This window comes from Peromyscus leucopus, chromosome 7 (genome assembly GCF_004664715.2).
Source record: "Peromyscus leucopus breed LL Stock chromosome 7, UCI_PerLeu_2.1, whole genome shotgun sequence".
NCBI classification, from domain to species: domain Eukaryota; kingdom Metazoa; phylum Chordata; class Mammalia; order Rodentia; family Cricetidae; genus Peromyscus; species Peromyscus leucopus.
This window is the reverse complement of record NC_051069.1, coordinates 14,719,866-14,746,370: the sequence shown is the minus strand read 5'-3', so window position 1 is coordinate 14,746,370 and position 26,505 is coordinate 14,719,866. Positions and strand designations below refer to the sequence as shown.

The 26,505-nt window shown below is 54.1% G+C and overlaps 1 protein-coding gene across 1 annotated transcript; it reads right to left on the bottom strand.

The window, feature by feature from the left end:
- Window positions 1-466: 466 nt before the first annotated feature.
- On the bottom strand, window positions 467-24,548 carry Loxl1 (lysyl oxidase like 1). Its single transcript, XM_028892514.2, has 7 exons — window positions 22,980-24,548; window positions 9,649-9,757; window positions 6,265-6,402; window positions 5,674-5,830; window positions 5,019-5,114; window positions 2,823-2,938; window positions 467-792 (listed from the first exon to the last, which is right to left on the bottom strand). The coding sequence occupies exons 1-7, from the start codon at window positions 24,163-24,165 to the stop codon at window positions 786-788; spliced, it is 1,809 nt and encodes a 602-aa protein (XP_028748347.1). The 5' UTR covers window positions 24,166-24,548; the 3' UTR covers window positions 467-785.
- Window positions 24,549-26,505: the final 1,957 nt, after the last annotated feature.

Here is a 26,505-nt window from a genome sequence, read left to right as displayed (position 1 = left end):
AAGTGGCCCTTTCCCACTTTAAGACTTCTCTGCCCCTCCCCGGGTAAAGAGTATACCCTGCAATCGTATGGGTCAGGGCAGGGGCTAGGGTTGTCCCGAAGGTACCCAGCGCTGTGAATGCTGTGGTTAGCTCCCAGTCCCAGATGGTAGCGGTGAGGCTACAGGCTGAGAAGGAAAGAAGGGCCAATAAAGGGTGGATGACTGAGGGGTGGGTGGGTGGGTGGGGGCCGGGAGCGGAGCCACATTTGCCCCGACTCAGTGAGATGGGGTCCTCTGCCCAGGAAGACAGTTTGGCCTCGGGCTAAACCCCACAGCATTTCCATGATGGATGGTGTCTTGGAGGATGGCTGGAGTCCTGGCAGGCTGGCAGCCTTCCCACATGTTCCTACACAAAGGCTGGAACCTTAGACCATCTCTCGGGCCTGACCCAGCTGTGGTCCACCCAGCCACTAGGCCAATGCAGAACTCCAGACTAGAAAACCCTTGTTTTATTCAGCACCTGGGCAATCTTGCTGTGTGGGATGGCCAAAATATAAAAATTAAAAACCAACAACAGACAAAACGGTGTTGTAGAAGGGAGTTAGGTACAAAAATGGGGCCTGGCATCCAGAGTCCCTGTGGCTTTGGTCCACGTTCACTCCCTGAGGCCGGCAGGGAGGGATGCCCCAGCCGCCAGCTGCCCTTGCCCTTAGGCTAGGGGACTGGGCTTCTTTGGAGAGGCTGCCTGGGAGCAGGGCCTGCTTTTTAAGGAGAGATGAGGGGTGGGGAGTCTGTCCACTCAGAGATCAGGACCTAAGGAAAGAAAGAGTTGGTTAATGACATGACATCTGTGAGGTGGCCCGCCTCCCTGACAGACTCACTATAGATAAGGTTCCCGGGGTGGGGCAGGCAGAGGTCCCCATCTTCCCCAGGAGTGTGGGCTCCGGGCAAAAGGACGGGGCACTCAGGCTTCCAAAAGAGGTCCTTCGGGGCCTCCCACCTCTTAGAGCACAGTCCCAGCATACCTCCGGCCGGCTGACCCAGGGTCTAGCTGCTGTTGTCAGGAAATGCTACTCTGGTTGTTTCCTTCTAATTCTGACCTCCCGCTCCCTTTTTTTCCCTTAAAAAGGAGAAAAAATTTCTCCCTTCCCCTCTTCAGGAAGATGATGGAAACCCACGTGTCTCAGTCCCGTGGCCTTTCTGGGAACACTCTGTGAAGCTTCCTGTGCACACTGGCCCAGCAGCCTGCCTGTGGTCAGGGTCACGGGGACACGCTAATAAGACCTGAGGCTTTCCAAGCACTTATGTAAAGAGGTCTTGGAAGCGAGGGCCTTGGCCTCCACAGCCACATGCCTTAGGGGAGCACAGAGGTGGCCCAGATGCTTCGGTCTACACCCTCTAAGGGCCCTGATAGTGCTTATGGGGTCCCCGTGGCCCGAGACACATCCTCATGGGCCTTGGAGCAAGAAGGCATTGGAAACTCAGGCCTATGAAAGCCAAACTTCCTGTGTACAGCAGGGCGTGGTCATTTCACCCACTTGTCCTGTCCTGGGTGATGGCAGTCTGATTCTACTCCCGAGGAACCTGATCTCTGTACCGAAGTGGAGGTGGCAGGACCCATTCTTTCAGATGGGAGCATATGAGTGGGAGTGATAGTTAGCTTTGTGGATAAAAGAGATGTCTCTAGATGTACTCTGGCCCTGGTCACACACTGAGCCCTGATCCTGGCCACACACTGAGCCCTGATCCTGGTCACACACTGAGCCCTGATCCTGTTCACACACTATGCCCCAATCCTGACTATACACTCAGCCCTGATCTTGGTCACACACTCAGCCCTGATCCTGTTCACACACTCAGCCCTGATCCTGGTCACACACTGAGCCCTGATCTTGGTCACACACTCAGCCCTGATCCTGTTCACACACTCAGCCCTGATCCTGGTCACACACTATGCCCCAATCCTGACTATACACTGAGCCCTGACCTGGTTACACACTCAGCCCTGACCCCACAGGCTTAACCTCTTATACTTGCCATCCTTTGACAAGCACATGCTTTGGGGTTAAAATGTACTTGGGGACTTGGAGTTTCTACAGTCTGACCTCAACTGAAGAATGCAGCTTAAAGCTCTGGGACATCTTTAGGAGAAGAATATCGCTTTGATCTAAACAAACATTTTAAAGTTATAGGGGGTTGAGAGGGGTTGTAAGTTTGTAAGCAGAGGGTCTCTCTGCAAAGTTCTTCCTGGAAGGAGGGTTTCAGGAGACTGAGTTCCGCTGGCCCTGCTTAGCAACCGTATACTAAAAGCCCAGGCCCAGATTCTATTAACTTTCTGTGTGACGGAGAACTACTCCTGGGGTTATTTAACCCAGTCCCCTTGATAATGACACCAATGAGCATGCCCGCTGTTCTGAGTTCCTCCATGTGCTGGAGACCTGGACATGCTGGCGCCAGGCCTAAAGCCCTCATGCCCAGCTTACGTGGGAAATGTGTGAAGAAGGTACTTCTGAGAACAAAGGTGTTATCAGAGCGTGAATCCGCAGACTAGGATTGCAGAACCTGCGCATTTAACCAAACATCTGCCTCCTGCCAGTTTCTATCTGAATATCCTAGGGGGTCACAGGATTGGACCCCATGTCAATACCCCATAGCCTGAGTCCCATCATGAGCTCTCATCTCGGGGGTTGGTGCAGACAAGGGTTTTCCTTCTAGATACATCCATAGCTGTGTTTGGCCATCAATGAGCCAAAGTACAGGCGTCTTAGGTATTCCTGGGAGTCCTGCCTGCTTCTCAGGCAGGAATGCGGTTGGGGGAGGAGTCGGGGTGGGCAAACACTTACTGGACAATTTTGCAGTTTGTTGTAGAAACGTAGCGACCTGTGTAGTGGATGTTGCATCTCACTACGTTGTTGGTGAAGTCAGACTCCAAAACAATGTACTTGGGGTTCACATGCACCTGGAGAAGAGAAATGGAGAAAAAGGGGCCTGTCGGGAAGCTGCACCCCATCTGGTCGCCAAAGAAGGCAGTGGAGAGGCAGACAGACAGAGAGGGAGACACGGAGGCGGAGACAGATGTGGGGGACAGAGATCTGGGATCAAGAGACAAAGGTGGGAAAGCAAGGATAGCTGTCATTCAAGAAAACATCGACTGTCTTCTCAGCAGGAGTCAGGAACTTCCCCAGAGCCAGAGCTCATTCCAGGAGGGCCCAGCAGAGGGCACTATTGCCAGTTTCTGCCCCAGAGAATACTGTATCGAGGGCTGGACCAAGGGGGTCAACACCTGGTCTACTCGACTCCCAACACTCACAGCTGTTTAACACATATCTCTGTCCAGGTGACCTATCGAGGGCCCGACTGATGCCAGGGTATTTACCGTGCCCTGAAGCCAACATTCGTTGAGAAGATAGCCCAAGCGTGGCCTGTGCTCTTTGAAAGAGCTACAGAGACAAATCATGGCAGGTTGGACTGGCAGGGGTAGGTAGGCACCAGTCACTGCAGGACATTTAAGAAGGAATGCAGTTGAGCTGGGTGCGCAACTCTGTGATAGAGGGCCTGCCTAGCATGGATGGGCCCCATCTGCAGGCTCTTCTCTCTGTCTCTCTCTCTGTCTCTCTCTCTCTCTCTCTCTCTCTCTCTCACACACACACACACACACACACACACACACACAATTAATTAATTAATTAATTAATCAATCAATCAATTAATTAAAAAACCAGAACTGTAAAAAGAACAGGGCTGGAGAGACGACTCAGCTCTTTTTTTTTTTTTTTTTTTTTTTTTTTTTTTTTTTTTTTTTTTTTTTTTCGAGACAGGGTTTCTCTGTGTAGCTTTGTGCCTTTCCTGGAGCTCACTTGGTAGCCCAGGCTGGCCTCGAACTCACAGAGATCCGCCTGCCTCTGCCTCCCGAGTGCTGGGATTAAAGGCATGCGCCACCAACGCCCGGCTGACTCAGCTCTTAAGAATGTTGACAGCTCTTCCAGAGCACTCAGGTTTTGGTTCTCGGCACCCACATGGCAGCTCACAACCTTTCATATTCCAGTCCCAGGGGATCCAGGGCCATTTTCCAGACTCTGGATATACTTCCCACGCACAGTGCACAGATATACATATAGGCAAAACACCCATATAGAAAATATAATTAAAAAATATTAAAAAGGACAGATGTTACTTGAAATCTTAGTGTACTCTTCACAGCTTAAACTATGTACTGTTTATGTGGTCAGTTTGCCCACTGCCTGGAACCCAGAGGGGCCTTCGTTAGTCTTTGGTGAGTAGCTCATCAGGTAGGACTCACTCACGGGCACCCTGTGGAGCAGAACTGAGGCTTCTGTTCTGTGTTTTGAGGGCCACCTCTCTACCAGCCTCTTCCTGCAGGAAAAGCCACCCCCCCCCCATAGCTCTTCCTACACTGAACTTTGGAGCAGGTCTAAGAAAGCTGACAAAGTTATCCCCACCCTCCATGTGCTCACGTGGAGGAGCTAAGATTTAACTTCCTGGGGTCAGGCCCCGGGGACACGGCCCTACACTGTGTGTGGGTGTGCCAAGCTGAGCTGTGTGTCTTCAGCACAACTTTCTACTTGTCCCAGTACCAAAGGGGATGATGGATGGGGTAGGCTCACACCACTCCAGTTAGCAAAGAGGGGTTCCTGCTGGGAGAAATCTTGGTCACAGACACTCTGGGGCTTGGCCCATGACCTGCAAGGAGCTGGGAGCCTTCCATTCCATGCATGGTAGGATGGGCTAACTGGCTCTCTGGGTCTTTTGTCACTTAGAGATGATGATGTCATCATCACCTCTCCTGCAGCTACCGTGGGGCTGAGGATTCCTTGGGGCCTTGAGCGGGAGAGAAGCATGTGTGTTTGAGAGACACAGGACCAGAGAGGAACATAATCTCAGATAAGGTTGCAGATGGCAGCCCAGCTGAGCAGCTGGGGAGGTGGGGTCAGAGCCAGAGAAGAGAGCAACTTTTAGAAGTGGGAGATGATGCGCATGGGCATCAAGTTGGAGAAAATGTCCCAGACTGTGAGGCCCACCTTGAGGATGTAGTTCCCAGGCTGCACGTCAGTTATGTCAATCCACTGGCAGTCAATGTCTGCGTTGTAGGTGTCGTAGCAGCCTGGACTCAGGCCCTGGGGAAAGGGGTGAAAGGTCAGTTGAATCTCAGAGCCACCCCATGCCCATCCAAGGCAGGCAGGCTGGGGCTTCTGCCTCTGTGCTTCCTTCCTGGCCTGGGCCCACAGTGGTTTGGGCCCTGGCTGAGCCACTGTTTGGGTGAGCCAAGCAGAAGACGGAGATGCCAATAGGCAGAAGGGGCATGAAGTGAAGGGTCTGACGCTTGAAGATGTTTGACAGAGATGGCCGAAGAAAGGGATGAAAAGAGATGGGCATATGGATGTTTTGTGGATGAACCTACGGAAAGATGGTTTGGGACAGACCTTTGCCCCTCTTTAGGCAAATGAGACATGGTGTTATCTAGACTGTGCGGCAACGACCTTTTATCTCCAGGACAGACAGGTTCAGATAAGGAGAGAAGAGGCTTGTACAGGGCGCTGTGATGGTCTCAGGACTGGCAAGAAGATCCTCCACCAGAGCTAAGTGGGCACAGCCTTGGCGCTTGCCCGTTCTTTGCTTGGCGGGCCCACTCCCCATCCAGCTACTCCCGTGCCCACCCTGCCATACTAGCCCGACCTGTGTGTGAGAGGTGCACGCATAGCGCTTGAGGTTGCCAAAGTCACAGGTGCTGTCCTCCAGGCAGAAGCTGGCCTTGTGTCCCTCGGCCACTTTCTTGCCCGTGGCTGCGTCCAGCAGGTCATAGTGGCTGAACTCATCCATGCTGTGGTAATGTCTAGGGGAGGAGAGAGAAGAAGGCCTAGTCTCCCCGAGGCATCCCTTTACACCCTGCCCCCTCATGAGATGAGCCAGAAGACGGGCTACGGTGGCTTCCGAGCCACTGAGCCCTCCTGTTCTGAGTCCCACGGGGTAGCATCTCTGGGGCTAGGTCACCTCAGAACGCCACCTCCTCAGGCTCCTTACTTCTTTTCTGGACTCCTCCCTGTTTCGGTCTGCCATGGGCAAAACCCTGCATTCTAGACATTTCCATCCCTTACCAAGGCTGGGGCCCATCTTTCAACTCCGTTTCGCTGAGGGTCCCTGGCCAGCCCTGCTTTCCCTAGGGCAGGAACAAGCACCCGCATCTCCCAGCGTGCTAACGTGGAGGCCTCAGGCACCTGGGCCCTGGCCCGGCAGAGGAAGGAGCAAAGGCGGGTCAGTCCCACTCACTGGTGGCAGCTGTGCCATTCCCAAGTGTGGCGTGGCCGGTTGGGGAGAAAGTCCGCTGTGCCCTGGTTCTTCACACGCTGGGGGAAACGCAGCAACACTCGGAGGTCGTAGTCGGTGGCCTCGGGGGCATAGGCTGTGCTGTGGGGACAGGCAGGGAGACTGGGATGGTCCTGGGACACCAGGAGTCAGCGTATGCTAACTACAACAGGCCCTATGTCCAGCCACTGTCCTCCCAGCCCCCTCCTGCCCCATAGATCCTGACATTTGACCCCTTGCATGACAGTGAGGTCTGACTTCTTCTCTCATGACACCGCCCAGACCTGGCTGGCCTTCTGTGTGTGACTGGCAGCTGTTAACAGACTCAGGCCACAAGCTCCCAGGCAACTCAGCAAGGGACATCACCCACCACCACCCTGGGAGTGGCAGGGGGTCCCATAGAAATCTTTGAAGGATAATTTAAAAATAAACAGTTCTGGGCCGATGACGTCAGCCCAGCTGGTAGAGTGCTTGCCTTGAAAGCATGGAGAACTGAGTCCAATCGTCGGAACCCCAGTAAAAACCCAACCATGGAGTTGTGTGCTTCCAATGCCAGCACTGGGGAGGTGGAGACAGGGGGAATCCCTGGAGCTTGCTGGCCAGCCAGCCCAGCCTAACTGGTGACCTCCATGCCAATGGAAGACCCTATCACAAAGGAGGTGGCCAACATCCTGGAAGATGACATGCAAGGTTGTCCTTTGGCCTTCCCTTGTACATGAACACACATCACCTGCACACATGCACACATACTAAAATAAATAAATAAAACAGAGCCTAACAGCCATAACTCAGGAATGTCTAAACTCTTCCTTCTTCTGGACAGAGCCTTAACTGGTGTCCAAAGTATTCCATGTCTTTCGTGTGTGACTGAAAGTCAGGCCTGAACATTTTGGGCTAAATCTTCATGTTTTCCTGGTCCCATGTTCCCCTGGCCCCATGTTCCCCTGGCCCCATGTCTTCATGTTCTGCTCCGCTACAGACTGAGCACCAGCTCCAAGGGCTGCTCCCCCTTAAGACTTCTCTCTTTCCCCTCCTCCCATGCTGTTTGCATGGCCATAGCTCTAGAGCTCATTAAGCTTCCTAGTCCCAATTCAAGTCCCTTCCTCCAGGAAGGCTGCCGTGATCGTTGCACTTTGAAGCACCTTGGTTTGCCCGAGGGCTCTCGGAATACTACCTACGGCTCACCCTGATGTCACATGCACCCTGGGCTGGTGCAGGTGCCATCAGACCATCTCTCCCTGCTGGCCTGGTTTCAGGACCAGGAATGTGCTCTTTCCGTTCTAGAAGGCTGTTCTCCATTCTTATGTCACTTTAAATTCCCATCAGAATCAGGGAAGAGAGAGAAAAGAGGGATTTCTTTTGTGCGAGGACACGGACACACACACACACACACACACACACACACACACACACACACACACACACACACCGGGGAGCCTGGCTGCCGGCTCCCTTCCTTGCAGCTGACCACTGACAGCTGTCCTGGCTGGCCTCATTTGGGACTGGGTTGTAAGGCCAGAGGCGAGAGGTGGCCCATTGTGGGGATTAGCTCTCTCTGAGAATATGTCTGGACAGCAGGCAGCTCAGACTCCTGTCTGCCAGGACGTAAGGCCCTTGGCCCTGTCTGGAGGAGGCTTGGAATCCGTCTGTGTCTGGGTTGAAACAAAACATCCTCCTTGCCTGTTTGGTGAAATCCTGCCCTGCTGTTCAGCTCAGAACACCGTGGGAAACCAGCAGGATCTAGCGTCTAGGCCCAGCTTGGCCACAGGCTGGTGGTGAGACTGAAGCAAATCCCCTCCCTTCTCTGGGTTCAGCCTGCAGTGTGGGACCTGGCCCAGGGCTCCAGCCCACACTTGAACTGACTGTGGAGAATTCTCCCACTGCAGGGCCCCAGCTCCGCAGGCAGGCGTTTCTGTAATCCTCTACCCAGCCTTCCCGGAGGCCACATCCCTGCAGGCCCCTCCTTCCTTGACCTTACTCAGCCCCAGCCCTACCCTCAGCCCCAGAGCTGTGCACCCAGGCTCTCACTCTGTTCCCGCAGCAGCGGCCTGTTTAGATCTGTCGGTAGAGCCTGGATGAGGGGTCACTCACTCCAGGCAGATAGAGAAATCACCCTGACAGGGGACAGGCTGCATTCTCCTCACCCAACTGGGAGCTCAGGACTGAGCACTTGAGATGTTCAAAAAAAAAAAAAAAAAAAAAAAGGTATTGAGAATTTGGCTTTAACTAAAATTCAGACTCGTGCAGTCCACCATGGAAACTGAGCCCTTATCACTAGAGGAAATGTCAGCAGAAATGGTGTGTTCTCTTCCCAAGGATACAAGGGACACAGACAAGGCCTGATGGTCAGTCAGGTCAACTGAGTGGCTGTCCACGCATGGTCCCCAGAATAGGGACACCTTGCCCGTCTGTGATAATATAAGGGACTTTCACCAGAATGTCAATCAATTGCTCTACCTATCACTCTGATTAGTGTCATTTTAAAGACAGATGGTTTTATCAAAGAAGCTGTAAATTGAGTTATATGCTGTTGAAAGTTCTTTATCTTACCACAGACAGACGAGAGAGTTTGTGGTCAGCTAATCTGAGGGGGCACAGGGCTAAAGGTCTAAAATGAATAAATGTTGACATTCCAAAGGGTTTCCTAGAGAGTAAAAGGTAAGAGAGTTCACATGTAAAAACAAATAAACAAATATATTTTTTAAAGTGGGCAATTAAGGGGGAAAATATGCTTTTGGCATTCATGTCCAGAAGAGCAGCAGATTAATGTCCCCTTTAACCAGGTCTTTTAGGGCAGGGAGAGGAGTCCAAAGCACAGAAGCTGAGCAGAATATGAACTGCTGATTAACCAGAGGGGAGTGAGGCAAGAGCAGGGTGGGTGTGCTTCCTGTCTGAGCCGAGGGCAGTGGTCTCCTCCTCTCTCCAGGACAGTACGTAACTAAGGCCTCACTGTCCTCCATGCCTACCCATCCCCTGCTATGATCAGACGGGCAACCTATCCTCACCCTGCGACCCTCTGCCCTCCATCCAGAACTTCCCTGACACCCACACTGACCACTGGAAATACAGATAGGATCAATTTCGGTTCCTTCGTGGTACCTTAGTTTCCTAATGGGGCAGCCCATTCTGTCAGGGCTGGTGTTAAGATTAATGTCACAGTGGAGTAAAGGCCCTTGTGGGGAACGTGCGTAGGCTGAGAAGAACCCACGCCCTCCCTTTTCCTCACCCCTTGAGCCAGGCAAGATGGAGGCCAGGGCTCTGAGAGGCTCAGACACTTTGCCAGGCTCTGGGTAACTCCCGTGGACTATCGCAAGGCCCTCTGGTCCATTCACCCCCAGCTCTCCTTACCTGGCCAGGCACTTCTCCTCCGCCGCACAGCGCAGCGAGTACAGATGGGCTCTCTGCACATATGTGGATGCCTGCACGTAGTTGGGGTCCGGGACCAAGTCAGGGAGGCCTGGAGAGAGCGGGAGAGGAAGAGCACAGTACCAAGAGGGTCAGACCATTCACTGCCGGCTCCAAGGACCTCCTCCACCAAACCGCTGGCCGTTCCTCGTGGTCAGTGGGTCCTGGGTTCAAGGAGGTCAGCAGCAGGTTAGCTGCCTCTGCAGCTTGGTGGCGTGGGAGTAGGGAGACACCCTAGAAGATTTGGAATGTGAACAAGACCCAGGAACTGGAAGGAAAAGGGGTCTGGAAGGTGGAATGGCATGTCATGAGGAGAGGCTTAGAGACGGGACCAGGGAGACTAAGGAATTTCCTGGCGGAGCTGCCTCCTCTGTCCTTGCTCCCGAAACCTTTGCATACTAGCCAAGAGACTCCTCTCATCTCTCTAGGCAGCCTTCTTCAAGGACCACCAGGACAGCCCCGGCTTAGGGCCCAGGGTGGGCCCCAGAAGGTTCATGGGCAGAGCCAGGTGGGTATTAATAGGCAGGAGGAGATGGGCAGGAAGAAAACACTTTCCCTGGGCCAGCAGAATTCTCAGCCTGGTGCCAGCTGAGCTGTTCAGGATGTGTTCTTCTTGGCACCTGCTGCCACTTCTGGCCGTCAGACTCTAAACCAGCCCACAAGCATCCCCTGTGGGCAACCTCTGGTGCCCAACCTGAGGGAGGGCCTGGCTCCCAACCCTGCAGGGCCCAGCGGGAGTCTAAAGATGGCTCCAACCTTTCTTTGTGACCGCGTGTTCTCTAGGCTACACCAGGGTCAGGGGGCTTCCCCTTTTTTCTTCCGCCTGTAAGGGTCCGAGTAAGTTACCGGGAATAGGCAGGAACATGGGCAGGTAGCAGACCCATCTCATAATGGAATAAGGGCAGAATGGTCTTGATGTTGGGAGTGAGGGCACAGGTGGATGGGGGACTGGTGGGGGGGATCCTTGTTCTACAGATAACTTACAGAGGGGGGCCTGGGGCTCCTAAATTCTCCCTTCTCTCGGGGCTTGGAGATTCTGTCCGGTAAATGATAAAAAGAGACTGTAAGTTCCTTCTAGCATCCCAGCCCCCTGTCCTTGGGGAATGCGGAAGGGTAAAGGCAGGCAAGGAGGAGCTCTTGAATCATGGGAAGGGGCTTCTAGGCCCCCTGTTTGCCAGTGACTCCCATCAGCTTAAAGGTCCCGACCATGAGGCAGACAAAGGGAAGTCTGGTTTCACAGTCTTTGACAGAGGTGTGTGCCTGCACACACACACACACACACACACACACACACACACACACACACACATTTACACACACATCCCTTGGGCCCCTGCCCTGGAACTTTTCTCCCTGGGGCCTGGCCCTCAGGGGCAGCCTGATCTGGGCAGCCAGGGTGATCTCACCTACTTGGAATGGAGAAGCTTAGAGGACAGGGTGGGTGAGGATGAGGTGGCTCCTGGCAAATGGGGGACTTCTTGGCCAGCCTAGGCTCTATGACATGAGCCCCCTGGAATGTTTGCAGTCATTTCCCGAGGGACCCTAGGGACCTCAAACCAGCTGGGAGACGGTTCTCATCCACTGGTTCCCAGAAGCTTCTGGAAGGGGGGTAGGGGAGAGAGGAGGGGTCCCCTTTCCCCACCCTCTAGCAACTCAGCAATAGGTAGGCGTGGCCGCTGGGTCTAAGCCTCGTGGGCCCAGCATTCAGCACCAGACAGTCTGCCGCTCCCATCCCAGGCCCCGTTTCAATAAATACCACCCAGATGGCTCCACAGAGCTTTCCTGGCCCGACCCTCCCTCTCTAGGCTGCTTCATGAGCTGGCTGTGCAATCCTGGACAGCCAGGAGAGCCAGGGTCTGAGGCTGGGGCACTTGGGGACAGTTATACTGCTCTTGTTCTCTGATTGAACTTGATCCTGCCCAAAGAAGGAGCCCAGTGACCACACCGGAAACCCTGGCCCAGGTTGTACAGTGAGTATGGATTCTGGTCACACACCGAGCCCTGACCCGGTCACACTTTGAGTTGACCATGGTCACCCACCAGGCTTTAACTCTCATCACATACTGAGCCCAGATCCTGGTCACATATAGAATCCAGAATCTGATCACACACTGAGTCCTGGTCCTGGTCACACATAGAATCCTGATTCTGATCACATACTAAGCCCTAGTCCTGGTCACACACAGAATCCTGATTCTAGTCACACACTGGACTTAGACTCTTATCACACACAGAACCCTGATTCCGGACACACTGAACCCTGATCCTGGTCTTATTGAGACCTAACCATGAGCTTTGATTCTCATCATACACTGAGCCCTGATCCTCGACACCCTGAACCTGGATCTATCAACATCTCTGAATCTTAGTATTGCTGTCCTCAGTTTCTTTCTCTAGATAGTAAACGAAAGCAATGTATTAAGAGGAAAGACCCTGCAAAATGAACTGTTTTGACATCAACTGTCCTTTCTGATTCTAATGGAGCTTTGGCGTAAGCCCTGGGGCTGCTGGGAGGAGTTATCTGGGGAGCACACTGGAGAGACTAGGGCGGGCTGCAGGTCAGTCTGAACATCCATTCCCGGCTCTCGCTTCAGGCAGCCTCCCCTGATTAGTAGTGACATTGTGGGATGCACATAATCCTACCTCACTATTGGGGTTTCCTTATATTCCTCTGGGGATTCCTTCTGTTCAGATGGGGGCCTCTCTAAGGGCAGGGCCTGCATCCTACTCATGGTTAGCAGGCCACATCCTCTGCTTCTTTAATAGTTAGGGGCTTAATACACTACTGTCCACATCCATGTGTGCCTATCTCTTTAAGATCCGCGGGCATATCATACCTTTGGAAGTGTGAGGAAGCCCAACTAGAGAGGGTAATGGATGTGTTCGTATTCATACAGCGATTCAGGGCAGTCTCAGGAGATCCTATGTCTCAGCTCCCTCCTGTCATTCTTCTTTTTATAAAAATAAACTTGGGGTTGCAGAGATGGCTTAGCAGTTTAGAGCACTTGTTGCTCTTGTAGAGGACCTGGGTTCCATTCCCAGCCCCCGGATGGCACCTCACAACCATCTGTAACTCCAGATCTAGGGGGATCTGACACCATCTTCTGGCCCCTGTGGGTACTGCATACACATGGTACACATACATGTAGGCAAAACACTCATACAAATCAAATAAATAAATGCAAACAATGGACTTCCTTTTGAAATAGGCTCTACCCACAAAGGCACAGATTTTTGGTGCAGTTTGGCAAGGTTCTGACAAATGTATGCTGCCATCAACTACCACAACAGAGCTAAGAAAATGTCCCCAACCCTGGCACACACTGGTAGGGTTTTTAAATCACTTGTTGGTTTTGTCTGTTTTAATAGTTACATGAAATCATTCCTCTCATGATTTTAGCATTGTCTTTTATTTTGACCACTACCGGAGTCCCTATGACTCACCTGAACCCCCTACCCTAGCTGTTTCCCCCCGCCCCCATCATGCCCTTGCTGTCCTGGGAGTTCAGAGGCCTGGTCTCCCACCTCACCCTCAGGACCCCCTGCTGAGGTCCCAGGGAGTACAGGCCCTTCCCTGAGCTGGTATGTTTTTCCAGAATGGAACAAAGCCTCCTTCTCCAGGCTGCGATCCCAGAGGACATTCTGACAGCAGCCAGGCTTGGGCTCCATTCCCTTTGTGGGGCTTGGACATGGGGGAAACTTGTACGATGACTGAAAAGAGATAAAAGAAGCTTTGCGTGGAGGTTGGCAGGTACAGAGCTAAGGGAGTCTGATCTGCTGTTATCGGCTTACAGGCCACAGGCAAGCTGGTCAATGGGGAATGAAGCCCAGGTATATAATCAGCGTGGTCACTCCCGTTCCAAAATGGGTCAAATTCAGGGGTCCTTGATAGCAGTTATGGGATATAATTCTGAGGTGGGGTGGGGGTGAGATGTGTTTTCCAACAACATGGAGTCTGTCACCCAACCCGCAGGTCTGGACCTGGAGGCTAAAAACGTGGTTTCTGATACTTTTCTGTGAGACCATCATGTTTTCCTAACTATGGAGAATGGGATAATTTTCATGTCTGATTAGTTCAGAAAAAAACTGGTCCATGGTCTGTGTACAGCTTCTCTCACCTTCCCTTAGGCTTCCTCCAGTCTCTAGGTATGTCCCAGAGCACCTGCAGATCTTTATGGACTGTGTAGTTCGTGTCAGATGGGGCTGTGTTTAAGACACAAATGAGAGCTGGGTGTGGCAACCCACGCCTTTAATCCCAGCACTGGGAGTCAGAGGCTGGTGGATTTCTGAGTTCGAGGCCAGCCTGGTCTACCAAGTGAGTTCCAGGACAGCCAGGGCTATGTGGCTCTAGAAATGGGGCAGGCGGAGGGCAAGAACCCAGGTTCAGTTCCCAGCATCCACACGGCAGCTCAAAACCATTTGTAACTTCAGTGCCATGGAATTTGATACTCTCTTTTGATATCTTTGGGAATCAGGCATGAATGTGGTGCACAGACATACATGTTGACAAAACATTCATATACACAAAACATACATGATAGTCTTACAGGACCTGGACTGTATCTTGATTTTTTTTTTTTTTCCGGTCACTGTAAACCTTCAGGACCTTGTACACAGCTTGGCACTGCTAAAGAAGAGTCTGCCTGCCCAGGGTCCCATCTGACTGGTCTCCTGGGAGGGTGTGGCCTTGAGCCCTGTACCACATACAACACAATGAATGGCTTGACATGTTCTTATGGGTTTGCTGAGCACACATGACCAGCTAACAGGGAACCTACAGCCCCGTTCAGCTTCCTCTCTAGGCTTCAGGTTGGAAGTGGATCAGAACCCAAAGGCTGTGTGAACAGCCTTACTCTGCTGTCCCCTCTGAGGGTGGCTGGGTCACTGCTGGCTGAGCTTTGCCCCTCGTGCGGTAGACTTGTATGTGACCCTCTCCAGGCCTCTCTCCCTCCATATGTCTGCGCGGATCCCCTCGTCCCCCAGGCCTGGAGCCCTGTGCCAGGCCCCTGTGTTCATCCTTCCCTAAGAAGGGATGTGCTGTCCACAGCCTGGGCCAGGATACTGGGAACACTGAGTCAGAGGACAGCAAAGACCCTTGGGATGACCAAAGCCCAGGGCTCAGCTGGGGAGGGCCTGGGTGTGAGTGAACCAGGTCCCAAGTCATTATTCAGGCAGACAGAGAGCTGTCCTGCCATGGTGGGCCCCTAGGCCAGGACAATGAAGATCCAGCCCAGGGAAAAGCCAAACATTGCATTTCAGCTCTGTTCTCAGAGAGTCCTCTGTGGCAGCCAGCATTCTATGCAAAGACTAGCCACACTGATTCTTGAAGCCAGCGACCTCAGGACAAGCCTACCCTGTCCTCCTGTTCTAGGGTAGGTCTGATACTTCTAGACCACTCCCGTGATGGCAATAACCATGAGCCTCTTCCTGGGCAGAATCCAAGTGGGGTCTTCTGGTGCCTAAGATTCCAGAGGTTAGTTCGCCACTGTGCTGATCTTCCCAGTGCACTGGCCCATTCCCCTATGTGAGTCTGTTGCCCTATCTGAAGGATGCAGGGAAGACTGAACTAACCGGCCCTTGTGCACAGGTTGGATGGATCCATAAACACTTGGAGATAAAAATACTTTTTCAGAGCTATTCAATCAATCCTCCAGCCTTGGGCAAGAGCCCGAGACCTCTCCTGACCTCAGCAGCCCATGCTTCAACAGTCAGGAAATTATCCCATTGGCTGACCCAAACCCTTCCTGCCTCGTTAGAAATCTGTTCCCTCCTGCCGAGTATGTGTGTGGGCTTGTGCATGTCTATACCTCACCTGTTTTCCTCCAGCTTTGCGGGTTCTGTGGGGTCCATAACCCTCCCCTGGCATCTGTGTTCACTAAGCCCCTGCTGCTGGGGCTCTCAAAGAATGGGAAGTGGAATCCAACAGAGCCCTAATCTCTTGAGCCCAGGACTGGAGGATAAACACAGTCCAGCAGAAACCCATCAGTTGGTTGTGAAATATGTGCTGAGTGGGATGTTTTGGCAAGCGAACACAGACAGACTCCAGAGGAGCCCCTAGGTGGGGAAAGCGGAAAGCCCTGCCCGGCTCAGACTTGAATAAAGATGAGCCAGAGTGGGTCAGAGCTGGCAGCTCCCAAACCCAGGAAATGATTAGCTAATAATTGGAACATTAAGTTGTCAGCACCCGCCCAGAGGTGCTCCACCTGTTCTTGCTAGCTTGCAGGCAAGGTAGCTACCAAAGCCTCTCTGCCCCATGGTGAAGCAGCAATTCCAGGCTGGGAAAGAGGGCTATGATGGCTACAGAGCCAGGTCTAGGACCTTCAGTGGCTCCCAACTGCCTAAAGAGTGGAGCCTAGACATTTCAGGATAGCAGCAAAGGCCTTCCGTGGTCTGTCCTTAACCTGCCACTCCAGAACTCTGAATTGTAAGTAGCAGTAAACAGCTGCATAACACCGCAGCTTGACCTCTCTACCTCTGAACTCTGACCTCACTGTGTACTTCTGTGCATGCATGCCTCTCCCCTACTCATGGCTGATTCCGCTCACTCTGGGGTGACACCATCATCAGGTGCAGAGCCCACCTGTCAAGCTTAACTTCCTCTCCCAGCACCCTGCTTCCTCTTACAACACTCACATCCCTACCTTCCTTCCCCACCACACACCCCCAGCACAGCCATTAGCTGCCTGCAGTGGCTGCCTAGCGTACAGTGTAAAGGCCTGGGACTTCACAGTGTCCTCTGTTGTCTGAGCCCTGTTAATCTTTCTGCTCAGTCTCCTGTTCCATCTCTGTTTCCACTTCACTCAGCCTAAGCACGCTGGAGCACACTTGCAAATTCCCATCTTTGGGCCTTTGCACTGGCCACGTGCGCGCGCACACACACACACATCTGTGATGTTCTTCCTACAGATGGCTAAATGGCTCACTCACATGCCTCCTTCAAGTCTTGGTTTAGATGTCACCTTCTTGAGGCCTGTGGTGGTCCACCTCTGAAAACTGCTCCCTTCCCCCTACTCCTGATCCCCTTGGCTACCTCGACGTCATCCACAGCGCCTACCACTTTACCTACGAGTTATGTCTGTAAACAACAACATAAGGTCCAAAAGGCAAACATTTCGTGTTTCTTCTCATTCATACCCAGGTGTAAGGGCTCAGCACGCAGTAAGGTGCTAACATACACCCGCCAGATGACCACACATCTCAAGAGATGCCATCTACAATCCTCAACTGGACAGAAGCTCCTGAGAGCAGTCGGGTTTATGGTCTGCCTCCACTGAGCTGTCAGCCTGGGAGCTGGACACTTAAGCCAGGTGTCTGGTTTCTTACAGCTTGGCTGGGAATTAGAGAGGGCAGGGATGGATCCAGGGCACTGTTCATCTACCTGCTCAGGTGCTCAGGAACCAGCACCTGCAGACACTCAGTGAGCAAGGGTGTGAGAACCTGTACCCACAAAGACTCTGGGATCACCTGCCTGTGGAAGACTCTCTACATTGTCAAGCAAAGCTGGGTGTTAGTTCCCAAAAACCCTTTTACTTGAGGCTTGGGAAATGCATGGTTCTAGTTGGCCCATGAGCAGGGAGAAGGGTGGGCTGTCTTCCACGGTTTGACACTTTTGAGGGCACTGGCCTTCAGGCACTCTCCTTCCTGTCTGGCATCCTGACTCCCTCCCCACTTCCTGAAAAACAGATTCCTGGTTTCCAGGGACTTATCACAGGCGGGGGAGGGGCAAGGGACCCAGGCCCAGCCCTTACTCTGTAATCCTGAGCCCACACAAAACACCCCTGGGTCCAGCTGCAGCGGGGAGGAGGCAGTTAGGTCAGGCCATGGGTGGGAATAAGGCTCAGCCTCTTCTTTCGGGGTTCCTGCCCCCGCGGCTGCTCCACAGGAATGCTGGGCACAGGAATTGGAAGCAGGTGTGGGCCGCCTGGCTGGACTTCTGGCCTCCAGTTCCCTCCCTCTCCTGCTTGTTCTAGCCACCGCCTGGGGAGTTTTCCATGTGTTCTTGGCTCGCGGAAAGGAAATGGGGTTGACTCCAGCAGGGTGCTCAGGGGGAGAGGTGCCCATCCTGAGTCCAGAGACCTCTGAAGATGCCCCCCCAGGGCATCAGGAGAAAGGAAATGGGGGGGGGTATACAGAACTAAGCCCAGCAGTAGCCCGGTGCTTGCAAAGGCACTAAGGACTCTTCTAGCTACCAACCCCAATAACTGGGGGGAGGGGACAGTGTCTCAACCTCAAGGCAAAAACAAGACAAAACAACAACAAAACATTGTGTTTCCCCCCCTCCAGAAACTCAGACAAAAGAGTCACTGAACACTGCGTTAGGTGCCACTGTTTTTTAGGGTAGAGCAGAGGGAGAGCAGGGCCTCGAGAGGGTAGACACCCTTCCTGGGTCCAGCTTGGCTGCTCACGACTGCGGCCTTGGCTTCTCTGAGCCGAAGCTCCCTCCTGTATGAAGTGAGTGATAACACTGTCCTATACTGTAACAATACCTAAGGTTGTTGGGTGGCTTAAACGAGAAAATGGGAAGAGTGCTTGGCAGAGTGTAACTCATTTATAAGCAGTGGCAGCTACCCTCAGACATCTGTTTCAACAAGAGCCAGCTCCACAGAGACGTCCAGGCTGAGGGCAGGGGAGTGGAGGCCATATGAGAGGGTCGTGAGCCAGGAGACAGGAAGTCTGCCTGGGGGAGGCTGCCGGGAACCCTGTTTGCATCCTCAGACATCCACACCCTTCTCTTGCTGCCACTTACCTATATGGCCCTCTACAACTTTCTCTGTGCTAGCCAGTACCCAAATAGCAATTGAATGCTTGAGTGCATGAACAAATGAATGAATGGCTGGATGGCTGGATGAATGAAGCTTGCATGATATGCAGTAATACATAGAAAAAATGAAAAACAATGCGTGGCTATGAACACAGGATGAGTTCATATGGACTCGAGTCCCGGGTTCAGTATCAAAAGTCAGCAAGTGAGCCCTTCATGCTGTCCACGGAATGGGGCAATTCACAGTACCTGGCTGCGACCTGAGGATTAAAGGAGACCAAGCGGGAAGTCACTTGGAGGCTAACCCTCACCAGTGAATGCAGAGGGGGGCTGGGCCCCAGAGATGCCCAGCTGGCAGAGGGGTGGGGCTCTTGTCCTGCCTCCCATTGCTTATCTTGCATGGTGTGACTGTGCCATCTTACTGGGCTCCCTCTTCTCATCTTCCTAGGGCCTGTGATCTGTGTCACTGAGAGCTTGTGGGAACAAATGTAATCATGAAATCCCACATGTAGGTCACAAGGCTCAGAAGGTGCACGCGGTTTAGCAGGCTGCTACTCCATCTCTGCCTGGAGGCTCTGGCTCTGGAAGCTCGCTGGGTGGAGGCCTCTGCCTTTCTGTGCATCTACTCTAAGCGCGGTGGAGGAGAGCAGAGGACCCAGAGGGGAAGGCAGGCTGAGGAAACAGGGCATTAGGCTCAGGTGAGTGAGGGGCGGTTGGGGTGAGGGCAGGGAGCCAGGGTTGCTCCCAGGGACTGAGGGCCTCTGCAGTGCGGGAGGCTGGTTAAAAAGGGTACTACCTTGGAAGCACCCTTAGATGTTAAAGGAACATGTGGTCCCAGAAGCAGCACAATGGTGGCTGTGGATGCCTGAAGAAGAGCAGGAAAGGAAGGGAACAGAAAGGAAGAACCTTAGATTCGGAGATGCCAGGTGCACGTGTCAAGATCCAACTGGCCTTGTCAAGCCAGGAATGGATGACACACGCCAGGCAAGGCTGAACAGCCATCAGGGATGCCCTGATGGTCAGCCACCTTTGTGACCTGTTCCAGATTCAGGGGATATGTCTTTCACAGACAATGGTACTGTAGAAGCCCTGGACTGATGAGGCAGGCCAAGTTAGAAGGGGAGATCCTGGGAGGAAAGCCATGGTCTTCCGGGACTGGGGGCATCTCAGCACTAAGACCTCTAGCTCAAAGAACATGGGGCTGAGGCAAGCAGGGGCTGGAGCAAGGATGCTGGGAGAGGAGGGCCTGGCAGCAGTCTCAAGGAGAGGTGGCATGGGGGGTTGGCACAGGGCAGGGGACCTAGAAGCCCTGGGAGACAGCCAGCCACTCCCCAGGCCTCTCTGAGTAGATGTGTCGTGAGAGATGAATGAGGGATGTGAGCCTCTCTGGGCCTCCATAAACCCTCCTTCACCTTGGTGACCTGTTCCGGCCTCGGAGACAATGGTACTGCAGAAGCCCTGAGCAGCCCAGCACCCAGCATTAGAGGAAAGAGGAGAAGGCTGCTGAGGCAGAAACTGAGTTCGGGACAGACACTTGGAAGCCACATACACAAGGGGGGACGTGGGCGGTGCTCACATGTGTTTGGTGTTGTAAGGACAGATCCACACCCACACACAAGCACAGGCTGCCAGAGCTGGGCCTCAGACCCCTGAGTGTGTGGCCAGGAGGGATGAAGTCAGCCTCGGAGGATCCGCCCTGGGCTCCCACACCAGGCCTGGGGGGCTGATCTCAAGTACATGACTTGGACTTCACTGGGCTGGGATTTTCCATGGTCCTAGACTAGGAGGGTGGAAGGGAGGAACCATTATCAGGGGAGTGTAATGTCCCTTTTCTGGTCTCTTTGGGGGCCCCACACTAGCATGTACCCTAACTCCGCCCCCATATCCTATTTCCTCCATGATCGGGGGAGGGGGATCCTAGAAGATGCTGATCACTATCCCCTGCACAATGCTTGGGCACCTCCTCTGAGAAGCCCTCTCTGAGCCTCTGGAGCAGAGACACTCAGCATTCATTACAGATGTTCCTCCTCCCCAGTCTGATTCGCTCCCAGCTCCTGTGATTTTGTTTGCTTGGTTTTTGTTTCTGTTTTTCAAGACAGGGTTTCTCTGTGTAGCCCTGGCTTTCCTGGAACTCACTCTGTAGACCAGGCTGGCCTCGAACTCACAAAGATCTGCCTGCCTCTGCCTCCCGAGTGCTGGGATTAAAGGCGTGTGCCGTCATCATTCGGCCCAGCTCCTTTGCTTTTTGAAGTGAAATAAATTCAGAACCCCATGCAGAGCTGAATTATGGACATGTCAGAGTGGGTGAGGGAGACCCTCCTCTCTACCTCCCTCCCACAGCGTCTGCTCCCAACACTGACCTAATCACACACCAATGTGCTCTTTCTGCTGTGCTTCTCTCAGGGCAGAGTCTGAATTTGATGGATGCCAGCCTGGGTACCAAGAATACTGTCTTCAGGGGAGAATCACATTTGATCCAAAATGAACCGTGGCGCTCTGGGGCAGCAGCTGGAGCCTGCTGAGCACCAAGCACCCCACTCCAGACATTAGCCTTGCCCTGGTTGGTCGTTCTCTGAACCAAATAACTTCCTTGAAAATTCACAGGCCACAGAGGGGCCCTGGAAAACCCACTGGCTCAAGGCCCAGATGTGCTGTCCCTGGCCTGCCTCTGCCAGCCTTGTGGCATTTGAGGCCTTGGTTTTCTCCTCAGTCCGGAGGTGGGGCCCTCCTGGCTGAGCTCACCACTGAGCTGAGGTCTTGCATTCTAAGAAAAGCAGCCACAACAGTTAAGCACTTGGTAGGTAAAACACCCTCTCCTCCGAGGTTGTGCTCCTGGGGCACGTCAGCACAAAGCCACACCAGCCTGCTGCAGGCGGTGACATGCTGGTGACCAAGGCCTCCATGCATTGTCACCATCAATGTTTGGCATTGCATCGTAGAGGCTCCCCACCCCCCTGTTCCGATTCACCCCCAGCTCCTGTGGTTTTCAAAGTAGGATTCAGAACTGAATTGGACCCAAGGCTATGCAGTGGATATATGACACAGTAGGAACCACCCTACCCTCCAGGCTCTCCTTCCCCTGGCCTTCAGCCCAGGAGGCCCCAAGCAGCAGCTCTTCAATTAGACCATCTTGTCTAGATTCAGCATTTATCCGATGTTGACAGAGGCTGAGGAGCCAAGGCTGGGCTGGGTACCAGCGCCCTTGGGTCACAAAGGCTCATCGTCACCTGCTAGCCCTGGTATAGCAGCCCTGGTATGGAGCAGAGAACTGTGGGCCGAGGGCACTGCCCTCAGGGTGTACCGCGTGTGCGTTGAGAACTCAGTGGAAACCTTGACCGGAGAGCAGACAGCCCTGTATGGACAGCATCAGCAAGGGGATTCTAGGACAGCCGAGGACGGGCTGATGGCCATCCAGCACTGGCCAGACACAACAGTTGGCCCCTGTCTCAGTAAGAGCACATGTGGAAGCTGCCCATCTGGCGGAGGAAGACTGCTCCACCCCGACCCTTGTGTGCAGATGACCTGGCCTTCCCAAGAATAGGTCATAGCTTCATCCCCGGGGAAAGCCAGAGGGTGGCCTGTCTCCAGACATTTCCTGGGACTCTCCCTCAGAGCCAAGATGAACGTGAAGCATTGGAGCTTTGGCCTGGGTTATGTTCTAGGGAACACCAAAAAAGCACAGTAGCCAAGATAAGTAATATTTAATGTGATATTTTTAAAAAGCAAAATCAATGCAAAAAAATCTACAATGAACAAATATCCTGTTTCAAATAAAGACAGGACCCATATTGATTTTTCAGTTTGTCTCAGGTTATGGAACCATTACTGAGTCTACTTAAAACTTGGACATATTTGTTCATAACAGATTTTTAATGCACTGAAACATTACTTATCTTCATTATTCAGGTTTTTTAGTGCTCAGTATGCCCTAGCCAGTGGGCTCTGGCATCCCAGCCTTATGGGCTCCCCTCATAGGGGTCTGCAAGTTATGTTTGTTCAAGTGCTGCCCTTGGCCCTTCACCAAGGGCCAGCCACCTCACAGAGGCCCGGCCATAGGGGCACTGCTGTACCTCTAGAAGCATCCTGAAGACCTCTTGACCCTGAAGGTCCATAGTGCCCACGATCCTTGCCTCACTCTTTGCATAGGCATAATATAGTAACTTCTAAGAGTCATCGGAGAGTCCCTGACTGGAAGAGAGAGAAGCAGGGACAAGGGCTTTCCCCGACTTTCCCTAGTTGACCCCAGTGAGATCTGTAAAGTACTTCTTCAAGCCTGGCTAGTCCTTCCTTGATTACCCCAAAGCCAGAGTCAGAATGCAGGCCTTTGACCCTGATGGATAATGGATGGATTCAGGGCAGGCTGGGAAGAGAGGCACACAGCTGTTCACTGTTTGCTACACAGCTCTTGTTCAGCCACTACTTGGAGACCTTTGATTAGAGATAGAGGACCCTGGAGCACCCCTGAAGCAGCATTCACCTGTGACCAAAATGTCAAGCCAAGGACGGTACTCACCGCGACCATTCTGGTTGGGTCTGTACACACTACCCACGCTGAGCCGGCCCTGTTGGGCGCCGTTCCGCTCCCCACCCGGCGAGGGCGCATCAGAACTGCGCACAGGCAGGTAGGGTGGCTCCAGCACGCGGAATGGGGGCTGTGGCTCCACCGCACGCGGAGGGACGTAGGCCTCGGGAGGCACATTGGCTGCATAGGGAGGGTACCAGCCGAGGCGGGGATCACCAGCGTAGCTGCCACCGGCCCCGGCGGGGGCCTGCGCTGCGTCAGTGCTGGGATCAGGGTAGGCCTGCTCGAAGCCCGGGGTGCCTTCATTGTACAGGCTGTGCGAGTAGCGACGGTCAAGGCCGTCGGAGGGTTGGGGCTGAGGTTGCGGCTGCGGCTGGGGCTGGGGCTGCGGTGCATAGGGCCTCTCTGGAGCCGGGTAGTAGCCCTGGGCCGGGTACTCGGGCTGCTCCTCGCCGCCACCGCCGTACTCCTCGTAGCGTGCCCGGGGTTGGAAAGGATACACGACCCCAGCCGAGGCTACAGCCGCCGCCCCCGCGCCCATGCCGCCGCCCGCACCGCGGTAGTACACGTAGCCCTGTTCGTAGGTCCGCGACGCGGGGTCGTAGTTCTCATACTGGTTCACGTAGGGCGCCTGCGGGTAGGGGAACTGCTGCGGGTAGGAGGATGGCTGGCGGTAGGTGGTGGCGAAGGCCGAGGCCGAGACGGAGGAGGAGGTGGAGCCCCCGTGCCGTTGCTGGGAGACAGAGGTGCGAGCCCGAGCCATGCCTGTGCTGTCCCCGACGGCCACCTCTCGCCAGTTGTCGGGCACCTGGCCGAAGCCGAATGGATGCCGCGTTTGACCGCGCACAGTGTCCGAACCCACGCGCCCGGGCAGGGGCAGGGACGGCGCCTGCCGACGCCGGGGTCCCCCCTGGCTGCGTCGCTGAGACGTTTGGGGCGCGCCTGCCAGCAGCACTCTGGAGCTACTCTCTCCTCGCTGGGGCCCCGCGGGCACGTACTCAGAGCCCGAGTTGAGCAGGCTGTACACCTGCCCGTTGTTCTCCCACTGGATCAGTTGCCGCCAGCGTCCGGGATCCGAGCCCTGTCCTGGCTGCGCCTGCTGCCCGTGCACCAGGACGCACAGACAGGCGCCCCACACCAGGGTCCCCAGCTGGCTGCCGGCTCCGGCCAGAGCCATCGTGGCCCTTCTGCAGAGGCCAGGTGGGCAGAGAGGCTCTCAGGAGTGGGCCCCGGTACGTGCTTCTCTTCCCACGGCCTCGAAGACAGGACGGCTCCTTGCCTGCCCAGGCTCTAGCTTTGTCCATCCTGGCCTTGTCCCGAGCGGGACGGCTCCTCCGATGACAGCATTTCGAGGCCAAGGGGTCAGGGCAGGGCAGGGGCGGTGCCCAGGGCTGCACGAGGCTTTCCGCAGGGCACGGGCGGGCAAGACCTCCTGGGGCCCTTACATGGCCAGCCCCACACTGGCTGGCCGCTCGCTAGGCTGGCGCTTTCCTACTCTGAATGAATAAGCAACAGGCTGGAAGTGTCTGGAGGTTTCAGGAACCTGGTCCGCCTGCTGGGGCCTCCTCCGCGGGGCCCTATGGCCCGCCGGGTTTTAGCTATGTGGCCTGTCCCACAGAGCAGTACTCCCTCAGTCCTTGCAGCTTCCAGCCAAGCCACAGACCTGCCTCTGAGGAAGGGAATGAGGCAGAGAGTAGGAGGGGGCCCCTAGGGACTCAGCTCTGTTAAGTGAGGTTTCTGGCAAGCACAGCCGGGTTAGGATGTGGGCACTTTGTGTCCACTTGGCTCTGGACACAGTTTTCCTGAACACTTTCCTCACTGGCCTCACCTCTTCCCAGGCTTCTTGGGGTCCCTTCTCTCTTCTCCAAAGCTATTGCTAAGAGACATCTTTGTTGGTGAGCCTCCCTCTAGCTGGGGCCACCCTGTCATTCTGCACCCTGAGGACACTTGGCACTCGGCCATGAGTACAACTGGACGTTCAGCTCCTCCACCAGATCTCAGTCTATAGGCATGGAGACTACGGTGTGTGTATCTCCAGGCGGAACAGGACTTGGGAGTCCATGGGCGATACTGACTTCACGCATCCGCAGTGGGTTCTGTCCTGTGTTTCATGAGCCGCCAGAAATAATCTGAGTATACACATGGATACGATGAGCCCAGCAGCTGGCTGCCTTGGATATGGAATAGGGTCATTGTGAGGCAGAGAAACCTCAGCCATAAGCATAAAACAGCAGAGAGGGACGACTTGGGAGAACATGGCTTGGGAATCTTGAGGAAGTCCCTTACCAACTCTGATCTAGTGGCCACATTTGATCAATGAAAGATTATTCCACACAGCTCCATGTGTTCTGACAGTCTCTGCTCCCTCTGGGGATGGCAAGGCCAATAAGAAAGATCCCAGAAGTTTCAACTTCTTTACTTGCTACCCAAGACGTTACACTCTAAATTCTGCTCTACAGGCCTCCCCTGGGCTGTCTTCTCCAGGTGTGGCCTTGGGAGCTGGATGGCAAAAATTACCCCTGAGACTTAGAAACCAGGGAGGAAGGACCTGTTTTCCACACCTCCATCCTTACCAGGAAACCTTTATTGATCCACTGAACTGTTTTTCAGGACTGATGCTCCCTTTTATGTGCTTGGGGACGTTAGATGTCTATAATCTAGCCAGAGAAGCGGGGGTTTGCGATGCCTCTCCTGCCGGGGTGTCACCCTAGTTCCTGGCATGACGTCTGGATTCCTGCAACAGTGACTGATGAGGCTGAAGACAAGCAAGTCCTGGCTCCATTGAAGCCTGGGACGCGGAGGGTTAAGCCTTCCCTCCCTCGTCCTTGCCCCCCTGCAGTGTTGGCCTCAGCTGCTTAGAATCCCTGGGGTCCTGTCGGGCCTTGCAGCCAGCCAGATGGGCAGCCGAGGGAAGTGGAAACAGGCCTTAGGGTACCTTCGGCTTGGAGGGGAGGCAGGTTTGAGGGAGGCTATGGCGTGGTTTTGAGGTGGGGAGGGGATTAACAGGACCCTGTTTTGCTGGCAGGGTGGGCTGGGGGGAGAGGGGGGAGCAGGGTTTGGGGTGGGGAGATCAGGGCACAGGCCATGGTGCTCAGCACTCTGCTGGGAGCCCGCACTTGGCGTGAAACCCTAGCTGGAGTTGGCTCTGGTTCTTTTTTCTTTTTTCTTAATAAGGTCGAATCAGAGTGAGTCAGAAGAGCCAAGTTTCCTGTTGGGCTGTGTTTGAATAAACTCTGCTCTGAACAGAGCTTGGGCCTCTGCACAGGATCCCTGGGCCAGGACTTTGGGCTCCGCCAGCCATCTCAGCTGAGGCCAGAGCCCTGGGGTCCACAGGATGGCTTCAGCCAGGGGCCTGGCCTAGCTGGTCGCTCCCCAGGGAAGCTGTAAGCTCTCTTGCAACCTCACAGTCTTGCCTCTGACCTGGGGAGGAGGGCAGATAAAACCTTTCTTGTGGCAGATTTGGGAAGCAGAACTGAAGGGATTATGAATAGTTTCCAGCACAAAGCCAGACATATGG